Genomic DNA, 12217 nt, shown 5'->3' with positions numbered 1-12217 from the left:
GAGCTAGCCATGGTGTGACCAAAGGGCTAGCTTTACCCGTATACAAAAGGCAAAAAATAGATTTAAGGAATATTCATGGCCTTACCAGGTTTAATGGCTGGTTTGAGCTCCTCAATATCTATCCGGCTGGTATCTACATGAACCAAAAGATGACAGAGACGCCGAACTCTGGAATTGAATATGGCAGCACCGACTTTTCCCTGTTTCAAAATCTCGGAGTTCTCCAGGTATTCGGTCAGAAGCCAGGATAATGGGCTAGGATTATTGTTGTCTGAACCAAAATAAATACTTATTACAGCCACGGAATCAAAATAAACATACCAGATAACAGTTTTACAAGCAATTGCTAAGAAAATTTACTGGTGAGCTACACAAATACTGTGCTGTCACTGAGTGTATTGGCTAAACTGGCATCAATCAATACAGCGTGTTTAAATAGCCTTGCCTCCAATGTTCAGATATTTAGAACCTTTCTCATCTCATTACCTCAGACCGCTGACACCACCTGAAATACACAATACCAACTGAATCAAAAGGCCTCAACATAGAATGAGGCCACTTGGTCGACAAGGTTTGTACCTGCTTGTTCTTCACCACAACCAACCCTCCCATGTCACTTTCTCCTTGGTCCAAACTTACTATCCTTCTCGTTGCCCACACAATAAGGTTTTACTTCTTGAAGCAACTATATTATTCCCATTTAAACCTCTAGCTTGTTCTTAAGACTTTAAGCACAATCGGCAGCAGATCATTTCCTTTCCTAATCACTCTGGCTTTTGATTTCTGGGTCAGGCGTCATGCCATGAGGATAGCACAAGGAAATAAAAAGAATAGCGTTGCATACACGTGTTTATAAACATCACATACTATATTTAACTTTGGAATACATACCCAAAGCAGTGATACTCAGCACAATTGGATTGACCAAGGCCTCCCAACAGGTCCGTCCTAATGCTTCAGCTGCCTCTGCATCTGGAAGGAAACGGTCAGCAAACATTTGCTCGTGTTGCAAAGCGCTGTTTAACCTGCGAAGAGAAGATGATATCATTTTCCTTTCATTTCTTACATAATTTAATCTTACTGGTTAATTGAAGAATTTTGGCAAAGTACATTTCTCAACTGAAAGGGATGCATTTTCCTTGCTTTACGAAAAGTGAAAACATTGCACTGCTCGCAGTTACCGTACTCACTAAGGAAGCTGCAAATGTTTTTCCAATACATTTTATTGAGGCTAACTCAAAACAATGTACATGGGAGAGTTTCTTTCTTGCATTAAAGTTAACAGTGGAGACACCTGGGCTAGCTCTTTTTAATACAAATCAATGATTTGGACTTTGATGTACAAGGCAAAATTTCCAAATATGTTTGTTTATTATTGCCACATGTGTCCGAGGAACAGTGAAAAGCTTTTTGATGCCTGCTACCCAGTCAGCGAAAAAACTATACATGATTACAATCAAACCGTTCAGAGTGTACAGATAGAGGATAAGAGGTCCAGTGTTTAGTGCTAGATAAAGTCTAGTAAAGTTTGAATAAAGATAGTTCGAAGGTGTCCAATGAGGTAGAATGGAGGTCAGCACCACTATACTCCGCGAGAGGACAGTTCAGTTGTCTGATGACAGCTGGGAAGAAACTGTCGCTGAATCTGGAGGCATGCATTTCCAAACTTCTGTACCTCTTGCTTGATGGGAGAGGGTTGAAGAGTTGAGCGGTGGTAAGAGTTGCTGCCTTACAGTGCTTGCAGCGCTGAAGACCTGGGTTCAATCCCGACTACAGGTACTGTCTGTACTGAGTTTGAACGTTCTCCCCATGACCTGCGTGGGTTTTCTCCGAGATCTTCGGTTTCCTCCCACACTCCAAAGACATGCAGGCTTGTAGGTTGATTGGCTTGGTATAAATGTAAATTGTCCCTAGTATGTGTAGGATGGTGTTAATGTGCAGGGATCGCTGGTCGGCTCGGACTCAGTGGGCCGAAGGGCCTGTTTCCGCGCTATATATCTCTAAACTAAACGGGAGTAACTGGGACGAGACTTGTCCTTGATTATGCTAGTGGCCTTGCTGAGGCACAGTGAAGTGTTAATGAAGGGAGGTTGGTTTGCATGATTGTCTGGGCCGCATCCACTACTCTCTACAATTTCTTGCAGTCTTGGATGGAGCTGCGTCCTGATAAAATGCTTTCTACGGCGCATCTATAAATGTTAATGAGGGTTGATGGGGACATGCTGAACTTCCTAAGCTTTCTATGGAAGAACATAAAAATCCCTGATCTTCATTTTCAACAGCTGCCTTGATTAAAGTTTGTTCGCCACCCCCCCCCCCCCCCCCCCCCCCCCCCCCCCGAGATTTTCAATTGAAGACTACAACTTTGGTGTAGATAGGCAAAATAATCAGCATGAGGATGTTGGGCTGAAGAACCAGTTTCAATGTTGTACAACTCCATGACAACAGATTCTACTGTCCAAAATAAAACCAATGATTACTACTGATTCTGATAAGCAAACTACATTACCCACTCATCCCTTCTCATTCAGACAACCTCTTCCCTTGGTACCTTTCCCTGCAATTGCAGAAGATGCAATGCCTGTCCCTAGACCTCCTCCGTCACGTCCGTCAAGGGACCCCAGCAGCCCTTCCAGGTGAGGCAGAGGCTCACATGCACCTCCTGTAACCTCATCTACTGCATTCAGTGTTCCCGATACATCAGCAAGACCAAGCAGAGACCCAGTGACCGTTTTGTCCAACTTGTGCTCAGTCTGCCAAGCCCCACTGGATCCCCCAGTTTCTAACAAATTTAACTCCCCTTCCCAATCCTATGCAGTGCTTTCTGACCTGGGCCCCCTCAGTTGCCTTTGTGAAGCCACATGCAAACTGGAGGAACAGCACCGTTCTGACCCAAAATGTCACCAATTCATTAGTCCAGAGATGCTGCCTGACCCACTGAGTTAGTCCTTGGGTCAGGCAGCATCTGCAATTCCTTGCATCTCCAAACTAAACTTGTACGGTAGCATCTGCAATTCCTTGCATCTCCAAACTAAATTTGTGAAATTCTCAGGAGATCAACCAGCATGAGGAGAGAACAGACATGTCCTCTGTCGAGAGACTTTTAAAATTTACAAACCCTTAATTTTCCCTTTTTTCCTTAGGAACCATCCAATGAGTAGTTTCTGCTTGTGATTCCAATTCACTTTCTGAATCTAGACTGAATGCAGCTATAGAATGATATAGTCCCACACTTGACACATCACTTACTTATTGAAAAGCTGCAGTAATTGCATCCTATCCTCCTGAATCTCCTGACACCAGGTGTGCGCCTTTGTCATGTAGAAGAGATAAGTTCGACAGCAAAGCTGTTCCTTGAACACTGGCCAGAAGGTTGGCTTGGGTCCCAGAACTTCAAATCCATGAACTCGAGTATCAATACCACCCTGATTTGAAGAAAAATTATTAACCAAATACAAGAGACTGCTCTGGACTACACTTTTTGATTATAACACAGCATATAACCAAATGGAAAACATTGAAAACATTCCAAGGCCTTATTTGACAAAAGTAGATGTGGCGTCAACAATTATCACACAATTAAGGACCAAGAAGTAATGGTACAGTACCTGTTGACATCGCTTGATCCGAATCTGGACGATTGCCCAGTACCGAGTCATGTTCTCCAGCAGTTGCACACGGCTAGCAGTGGGCACCACATTCACCTGTAAACAATGGCAGAGTCAGCAGGTGCCAAGATGCATTGCCCATTGCACAAAGGTGCCTACCTGAGCGAGTCACATTGGCTGCATTTGGACTATATCCATATAAACCTTTCCAGTTCCTGAACTTTCACAAATGTATTTTAAACACTATTACACCCACCTTTACCACTTCTCTAGCAGCTTGTTCCACATACCCAACATCTGTGCAGAATAACTTGCTCTTAAGATTCCTCTAAATCTTTCCCCTCTCTCCTTAAACCTATGCTCTGGTTTTAGACACCCTCACCCTGGGAAAATGCCTGTGACCATCCAACTTACCAATGCCCCCCCGTGACATTATAAACCTCTACAAGGTCATCCCTTAGCTCCTTTGCTCCTTCAGGACAGGGAAAGCTGTCAACCCGTGTTGCCACTTTCAGAGCATCAGAACTTGCAGAGCGTCACGTCTCAGAGTCAGGAAGTCATGTTGCAGCTTTACGGAACTTTGTTCAGGCCATATTTAGAGTATTGTATGTAGTTCTAGCTGCTCCATTGCAGAAGGATGTGGAGACTTTGGATACGCTGCAGAAGACGTTTACCAGGATGCTTTGATTGGATGGTATGAACTATAAGGAGTGTTTAGACAAACTAGGATTGTTTTGTTTGGAGCCTGGAGGCTGAGGGAAGAACTAATAGTTTATAAAAGAATGGGAAGCATTGATAGGGTAGACAGTCAGAATCTTTTTCCCAGCTTGGAAAGTGAAAGACGAGAGGATAGATTTTAAGGTCAGATGGAGGAAGTTTTAAAAATAAGTGTTTTTTACGGAGTGGTGGATGCCTGAAACATGCTGCCAGAGGTGGTGCTGGATGCAGATAAGTCTTCAGGAGAATTTTGGTTAGAAGCATGAATATGCAGGAAATGGAACACATGCAGGCAGAAGGGATTAGTTTAAGTAGGTGTCATGTTTGGCACAGATAATGTGGACTGCAGGGTTGTTTCCAGTGCTATATTCTATGAGCTCCTTGTCTAATCTGTTCTACACCATTCCCCCAGCCCCTAACATTTACTGTGTAAGATTAATGTAAATGGATAGGCGGTTAATAGCACAGATTCATCGGGCTGAAGGGTCTGGGTCTGTTCTATATTTCTCTATGGCTATGACTCGTGAACATAATCTAAGGTTTAGTGGAGATACAAGGGGAACAATCGTTGTCTGATGGCATTAGGGATGAGGATTGGGAAAGAGAAAAATGGAGACCCTGAGTAGGGAAGTGCCTGTGATGGAGGAGGGGAAAGGAACTAGGGTGACAGGACAGAGAGTGGAAGGAGGAGAGAGAAGGGGGGAGTTTTCCTTGAAATTAGAGAAGTCAGTGTTCATGCTGTTGGGGGGCTGTTTGGGTCCCTTTGCACCTCCAATTTCTGAATCCTCTCCCCATTTAGCAAGTAGTCTATGCCTTTCTGCAGACTCCCTGCTTCAACACTACCTGCCCCTCCATCTATTTTTATATCATCTGCAAACTTGGCCACAAAGCCATCAATTTCATCATCAAGATATCAGTAAAAATAATTGTGTCTTCGAAACGGTCAGGTTGAATAATATAAATGCAAGAAACCATATACGATTCATTCATGTGTTTATGGAACAACTACAAAAATATTTTGAACTGGAAGTTGCAACAATACCATCACAGGATTCATTGGGTTGGATATGGAGAATGCTTGTCTTAGTAACTCACGGTGTTTAGTTCTGTATTGATGTTACTGGGATCATCCCCACCCATAACCACCACACGAGCTGGCATGTAACTGGAGTCCTCGCTTGCAACCACTAAGGTGAGCTGTCTAGAACAAGGTAAAGAACATAACACAAAATCATGCAGATCTATAGAAGAGAAAGGAAGTCATTTAACTTATCGTAGCCACAACCCTCTCCCATTTTCTCGGTCTGCAGTCTAGCAGGTCCCAGCTCTTCAAGTGCGCATCCAAATACCTTTCTAAACACGATTACGTTTATGTCTGTAATATAGCTTCATGAAATATAATATGTCGCTTTTGTTCCAAAGAAAACAATTCATCCTAATCAATTGTTCTTTTTAACTATTTTTTTCTGGTCCTAGCAACTTTGTTGTAAATCTACATCGCTCTTGACAGTGCTATACAATAGTGCAGATGATAATGTAATCTAGCTATGGCTAGAAAAACTCCGTAATCTAGCTACTGTTCAACTAATTTTTTAAATAGAATTCCAGCATGACTTCACTGCTCCTGTACTCAATTCCAAGCTGAAAAATAGTAAGGATCTGATTGCAAATAGCAGGGATGGATTATTCAAGCGTTCAGGTATTCAATACAATTATGGCTAATCATTCACCTTAATACCATATTCTAGTTTTCTCCCCTTGCATTTTGTATCAAGAAATGTTTCTTCTTAAAAACATTGACAATTTGGCCTCCACAGTCCACAGCCCTCATGGTGGCGAATTTGCCATGTTTACTACCCTTTGAAAAAAGATCTGATTCTAATCTGAGAGTGCGAACCCTCATTCCGAAATTCCATCTGGGCGGAAATGTCCCATCTAGCACTGTCAAAGTCTACTAAACTTCAATGAGATCCCACCACATGGTACAGTGGTCTAATGAACACAAACCTAATCTGTTGAAATTCTATCCATACAGCAATCCCACTGTCCGAAGAATCAGTCCAGCAACACTTAGTTGTACACCACCTCCACCTGTGCCAAAGTCTCCTGTTTCGCCCCGTGAATGCTGTTTCAATCTCCGACACCTATTTCACCACTGATTGTGTCCACGGTGATGGGAGGAGATGGACTGTACCGTACGCATGCTGGTCGTGCTTGTAAGCTCACCGTAAAGTACCCGGCTATGTTTGAACTTCCTCCAGTTTATTGCCATATACTATAGTCAGCAGTATACATTTGCATTTAATTCTTTGTAGAACTCAGTAGTTTCGCATTTGCATTTAATGCAGAGGATGCGGATTAGTGTCACTCATACTATTGCTCCGCCCCCAGGCTTATTAGAGAGCTCTCTCTCTCTCTCTCTGGCAGACTAGTAGTATGCGTGTAGAGATGATAGCACCTTGTGTTTCCTCTACAGAGTTGCTAATAAAAGACTATGAATTCTAATCACTACGTGTGAGTCTGATCATTTCCAACAACATGTGAATGAAATAAAACACGAGAGCAAAAGGAGGCTACAGACTTTTGGTTGTTGAGTAGAGCTACTGCTCATGGAAAAAAGCTGTTCTTATGTCTGGCTGTGGTGGCTTTGACAGTCCGGAGTCGCTTTCCAGAGGGAAGTGATTCAAAGAGTTTGTGGTCAGGGTCAGACATGATCTTACCCGCTCGCTTCCTGGTCCTTGCAGTGTACAGTTCATCAATGAGAGGGGGAGGGAGGTTGCAGCCAACAACTTTCTCAGCTGATCGAACGATTCGCTGCAGCCTCTAGATGTCGTGCTTGGTGGCTGAGCCAAACCAGACCATGAAGGAGAAGGTGAGGACAGACTCTACGGTGGCAGTATGGAATTGGACCATCATTGCCTGTGGCAGATTGTGTTTCCTCAGTTGCCGCAGGAAGCACATCTTGTTTTGGGCCTTTTTGACTGTGGAGTCGATGGTGGCCTCTCATTTAAGGTTCTTTGAGATGATGGTTCCAAGGAACTTAAAATAACTAGCTCGCAGGCAAGTGATTCAACCACTTTTAAATATGTTATTTATCTTGATATAGTCATTGAGCCATACATCATGGAAACAGGTCCTTCGGTCCAACTTGCCCATGCCGACAAATATGCCCCATCTACACTTGTTCTCTCATTTTATGATGATCATTTCAATTTTTTACTTCATCCTCCTTCATATCATGGAGCCAGAGTTATACAGCACATAAATATATCCTTCAATTGCCCTATTCAGTGAAGACAGATATGAAGTTTAAGAGTTGGCATTGCAGTGGAGCTACTGCCTTACAGAGCCAGAAACCCGGATTTGAGCCTGACTAAGGGTGCTGTCTGTACGCAGTTTGTACTTTCTCCCCGTGACCTGCATGGGTTTTCGCCGAGAACTTCGGTTTCCTGCCACACTCCTAAGGCGTACAGGTTTGTAGGTTAATTGGCTTGGTATGAATGTAAAATTGTCCCTAGGGTATAGGATAGTAGAAGTGTGTGGGAATCGCTGGTCGCTGCGGACTCGGTGGGCCAAAGGGCCTGTTTCCGTGCTGTAACTCTGAACTAAACTAAACTAAGAACAGGAGAGAAAATGTGTAGTAAAATGTATAACAGTGACACTGCATTGTACACAGACTAACCAATTCATCTTAGTGCCTCCAGCTTGAGACCCTCCAGACACGTACCTGATAATTACGCCTTTGTGCATGTATATGTTAATGTAGTGGGACCCTGTGCTACCATTCGATTCCCAGTAGGTTTTTATATTCTTGTCAGTTAGCTTGCTCGCTCTGTGATGATTGGAGGACACTTCCACTTTCTCCCAACATTTGTCCTCTTTAAGCTCCACGTTGGAACCTACACAAGGAAGAAAGGAACATAGTAACCACCAGTTGGGAAATGCACCACAGAACATTCCTGAAAGATTAAAATACATCCAGGTTTATACAACATTTCTCAACAATTAAACAAAGAAAAATAAATTAAAGACTAGTGGCAAGGATCAAGTGGAGTGGTCTCGATAATGTCCTCACTAGATCAGCATGATACAAGTGATCCATAAATGTCACCACAGAATTCGTAAAATGTAAGAATTTTCCTTTGGATGTGGACTATTCTAAAAACAAATACTGCTAGTTTTGCTATGATGCATTTCCATACATTATGTAATGTGATTGATGACTTAGGAACACTATTTAAGTTATGCAGGTTGAATTGGTTAAAATGCAATTTCAATCAGAAACAAGAGAACCATTTAAAAGTTACGTTGGAAATTGACATGCAGAAAAAAGGTATTCTTCTATATCAAAGTCTAGGGGGGAAAAAGTTTCCATGGAAATCTTCCTGCAGTAATCAGACACTTCTTTGAAGAAAACAGTCAATTTCACTGCAGTTGGCCATTGGAAAATTGACAAGCAATTGCTTCTAGTGACATGTGTGCAATGAAGTTCCTTTAGCTCCATACAGCCTTTAATATTGTTAGTAAAAATGTAACAAAAATAAACACCCCCACTTCACATTTGACACAATTGGTTTTCTAACATTAAATTCTATAGTGGGCAAATTTAAAACGATCACGTTTTAGCTAACATACAATACATGCATAAGCAGCAGCCATTTTTATTGATTTAGCAATACTTCACAAAATGAGACACAATGTAGCCAATTTTGCTACATACATTGGTATCTGAATAGGTATCTGAAACGATGTTTGTTTTGGTACCATTTTCCTTGTTCAGATAAACATGTCTCCAAAATATCTCTCAATCATTATTCTTAATTTCAAATGTAAACGCACAAATGTTCCAATCAACATTTTATTACAATGTTATATCATCGACTTTACAACTAACTGTGACTGGACAAGGTTGGTTTTCTGAGAGGATATTCCAGGGTTTCCTCCCTCACACTGAAGGAAAGAGGTAAGCGCAGTATATTTCCATAGTGACATTTTAAAATGGATATTTATCCCTCAGGATCCAACCTGCATTCAGGAAATGAACGATGCCCAAATCAGCATATTGCTGAATGAAAGGCAAAGATTCACTCCTAAAGTCAGTATCTGAAGCTCATTGCCTGCACGGATGATGGAACCAGGACTAATTTGAGGGTTAAGCAAAAGAATATAGGGGAATGGCAGTGGCAAAATTGTTCGACTGTGAGCTGTTGTGAACTCAGCGGGCTTAATGCGAGCTTCCTGTGCAGTAAAGATTCTGAGATTGTGTGTGATGAAGTATTTTGTAATGCTGACCTACTAAGTTCTAAATGTCACAATAACACTTCAAGCAAAAATGTAGTCTTTTCCCCCAGGATGGGGGAAGATTGAAAACTAGAGGGCATAAGTTTTTAGGTTTAATGGGAAAATTAGAAAAGTATGGATAAGGTTAAAGGGATAGAGAACACTGAAACTCTTTTCCTATCTTTTCAGGTTTTCTCCAATAATTACAAAATATTTAATTTCAGTTACCGAAACCCTTCAATCTCAAAAGACCTCACAGTTACACAGAGAACAACTACACCAGGTGAGCTGGATAATGAAATTCTCAATAGCAGTGGGTACATTTTATATTCAACCGTTTCTAAGCAGCACAAGAATTCTAACATCTGGTATTAATAACTAAGAAAGGTCCCAAAAGAAGCTTAGTCATAACTCAAATTCGGTATCCTTTGGAGACCCTAGATTTGTCAATGGCAACAACTCAGGTGGTCTGTTTTATATATTCAACATCCTCTGCATAAATGATTATCCATATCCCCCCCACCCCCAACCCCCAAACCGTCATTATTCTGGTTTGACCATGCATTAATTTGTTGTCTAATGAGAACATTTTTATTTATCCATTTGCAAATGGACTAATTTGTTAGATTAATTTATGTTATTTCCTTTATAAACTCAGGATACCTCGTATTTTCTCATCCCCAAAGGGAAAAAAACTTGTAAATTCTTTAAATTCACCATTTAATTAAAATTATGAAACCTAGACTGACACTTAATTTGCTCAAGATTCCAAAACCTGCAGTTTAATGTGTCCTCAGTACTCTAGATATGGTCCCCAACATTAGAAAATTAGTTCACACTTTTATCTGTTCATTCGTTCACAAGCAGTTTGAGCTGTAGAACGGGCTATATTTTTGTGTCTATCCCTAACAATCCCTGTGGTGTAATGGTGAGCTGACTTCATGAATTACTGTAGCCTCTGGAGTACAAGAACTCCAATGGTCAGTGATCTTGACCCAGATTTGTAAAGGAACAACAAAATATTTCCAAATGAGGATGATGCGAGGCTTAAAGGAGAAACGACATGCATTCCCTGGTACTCCTGTCCTGTAGCTATGATGTGTAGGAGATGGATGAAGTGAATGTTGAATTGAAGGATGTACCCAAGCAGCTTTGTCCAAGATGATGTCAAGTTGCCCCATGTAACTGGGCAGCATTCCTCCAGGTAATTGGGGAGTTGGCTTCACCAACTAGCGCACCATGTAAACTGCGGAAATTCATTGGGGAAATCAGGTACAGAGCCAATCGATGCAAAGTACCCAGCTTATGTCCTACTCTAGTATGCGTCTGGTGCCACAGATTTTCTGGTCAACTGTAACACTATGTATACTGTATGGAAGGACAGATAGAACAGTTGCATTCAAAGAAAGAGTCTTTTTGCTGGAGATAGTCAATGCCAACTTAGCTAAATGTTGGGTCTCTGTGATCGTAGAAGCCTCAGGAAGAAGCCACAATGCTTCGACCTTGTCGTGTGAATTTGTGCAGGGCTCCATCACTGTTTAGAAGGATGGGATCTTTGGGATGTGGGAGGAAACCGGAGCACCCGGAGAAAATCCACACAGTCACAGGGAGAACGTGCAAACTTCACAGAGACAGCACCCAAGGTCAGCTGTTTAATCATTGACCAATACTCATGGACATGGCAGAGCTTTCATTTGATCCAATGGGTGTGGTATTGCTTGGCTCCATCTATAGCCTGCTACTTCTGCAAATAGTCCCACATCACACCTTGAACAAGTTACAAACATGTATGAAATACCATCCACTAATCTGTTATGGGACAGTACTTGCCTGGACCAGCCATGCATTCAGGAGTAATGCTCCATAGATTTAATGCAAAGAATAAATGAAATATAAATTAATTTCAAAGTGCATGCAGATGTATTTCTTGCAGGGAATTGGAAGAGCAATACTATTTTTAAGGCATCTTCATTTCAGCAAGAAATTAAAGTAGAAAAGATATGCTCTCTAGCTTCACACATTATTTAAACTTGCCGTGATTCAGTCTGTTATCATTGAGCCGCTCGGACAGACCTTGGCAGAGGTTCCTCAGGAATACATCAAAGAAAGGGATATTGATTGGTTGATGACTGCGTCTGTGATCTTCAATTTGTCCCAAAACCATCTGCGAGTTAGAGGAAAAAAAAAATCAAATACGCTTGTTTAAAGCACAGTACGAGGAAAACATACATCGTACTCAATGCAGTTTTTTCCAAAGATGTCCATGAGTCGGTCATAGAATTATGCAGCATGGAAACCGCCATTTGGCCCAACTCGTCCATGTCAACCTGAACTAATCCCATGTGCCTCTGATTAACCTAATCCCTCTAAACCTTTCCTATCCATTACCTACCTAAGTGTCTTTTAAACATTGCAATTGTAGCCAACTTTACCACTTCATCTGGCAGCATGTTCTACATACCCTGAGTGGAAAAAGTTGCCTCCCAAGGTCCCAAATCTTTCCTCTCACCTTAAATACATGCCGTCTAGTTTTAAACTCCTCTGCCCTGAGAAAGATTGTATTCATACACCTTATCCTTGCCCTCATTATGTTATATACATACAAGGTCACC

At 41.7% G+C, this 12217-nt stretch overlaps 1 protein-coding gene across 4 annotated transcripts in view; it reads right to left on the bottom strand.

Moving 5' to 3' along the window:
• LOC129697502 (cullin-9) overlaps positions 1 to 12217 on the bottom strand; it is a 143391-nt gene that overhangs the window by 69584 nt on the left and 61590 nt on the right. For 2 of the 4 annotated variants that reach the window (XM_055636136.1, XM_055636137.1), the window contains exons 14-20: positions 11679 to 11769; positions 8053 to 8224; positions 5421 to 5526; positions 3609 to 3704; positions 3250 to 3425; positions 892 to 1025; positions 86 to 271 (exon numbers count right to left, since the gene is read on the bottom strand). In XM_055636136.1, coding sequence (XP_055492111.1) covers positions 86 to 271; positions 892 to 1025; positions 3250 to 3425; positions 3609 to 3704; positions 5421 to 5526; positions 8053 to 8224; positions 11679 to 11769 — 961 coding nt within the window. Of the gene's footprint in view, positions 1 to 85; positions 272 to 891; positions 1026 to 3249; positions 3426 to 3608; positions 3705 to 5420; positions 5527 to 8052; positions 8225 to 11639; positions 11770 to 12217 lie in introns of all 4 variants that reach the window. The other 2 variants (XM_055636135.1, XM_055636134.1) reach the window with 1 other exon arrangement.

The sequence above is a fragment of the Leucoraja erinacea genome, chromosome 5 (assembly GCF_028641065.1).
Source record: "Leucoraja erinacea ecotype New England chromosome 5, Leri_hhj_1, whole genome shotgun sequence".
In the NCBI taxonomy this organism is placed as follows: Eukaryota; Metazoa; Chordata; class Chondrichthyes; order Rajiformes; family Rajidae; genus Leucoraja; species Leucoraja erinaceus.
This window is presented reverse-complemented; position numbering and strand designations above follow the sequence as displayed.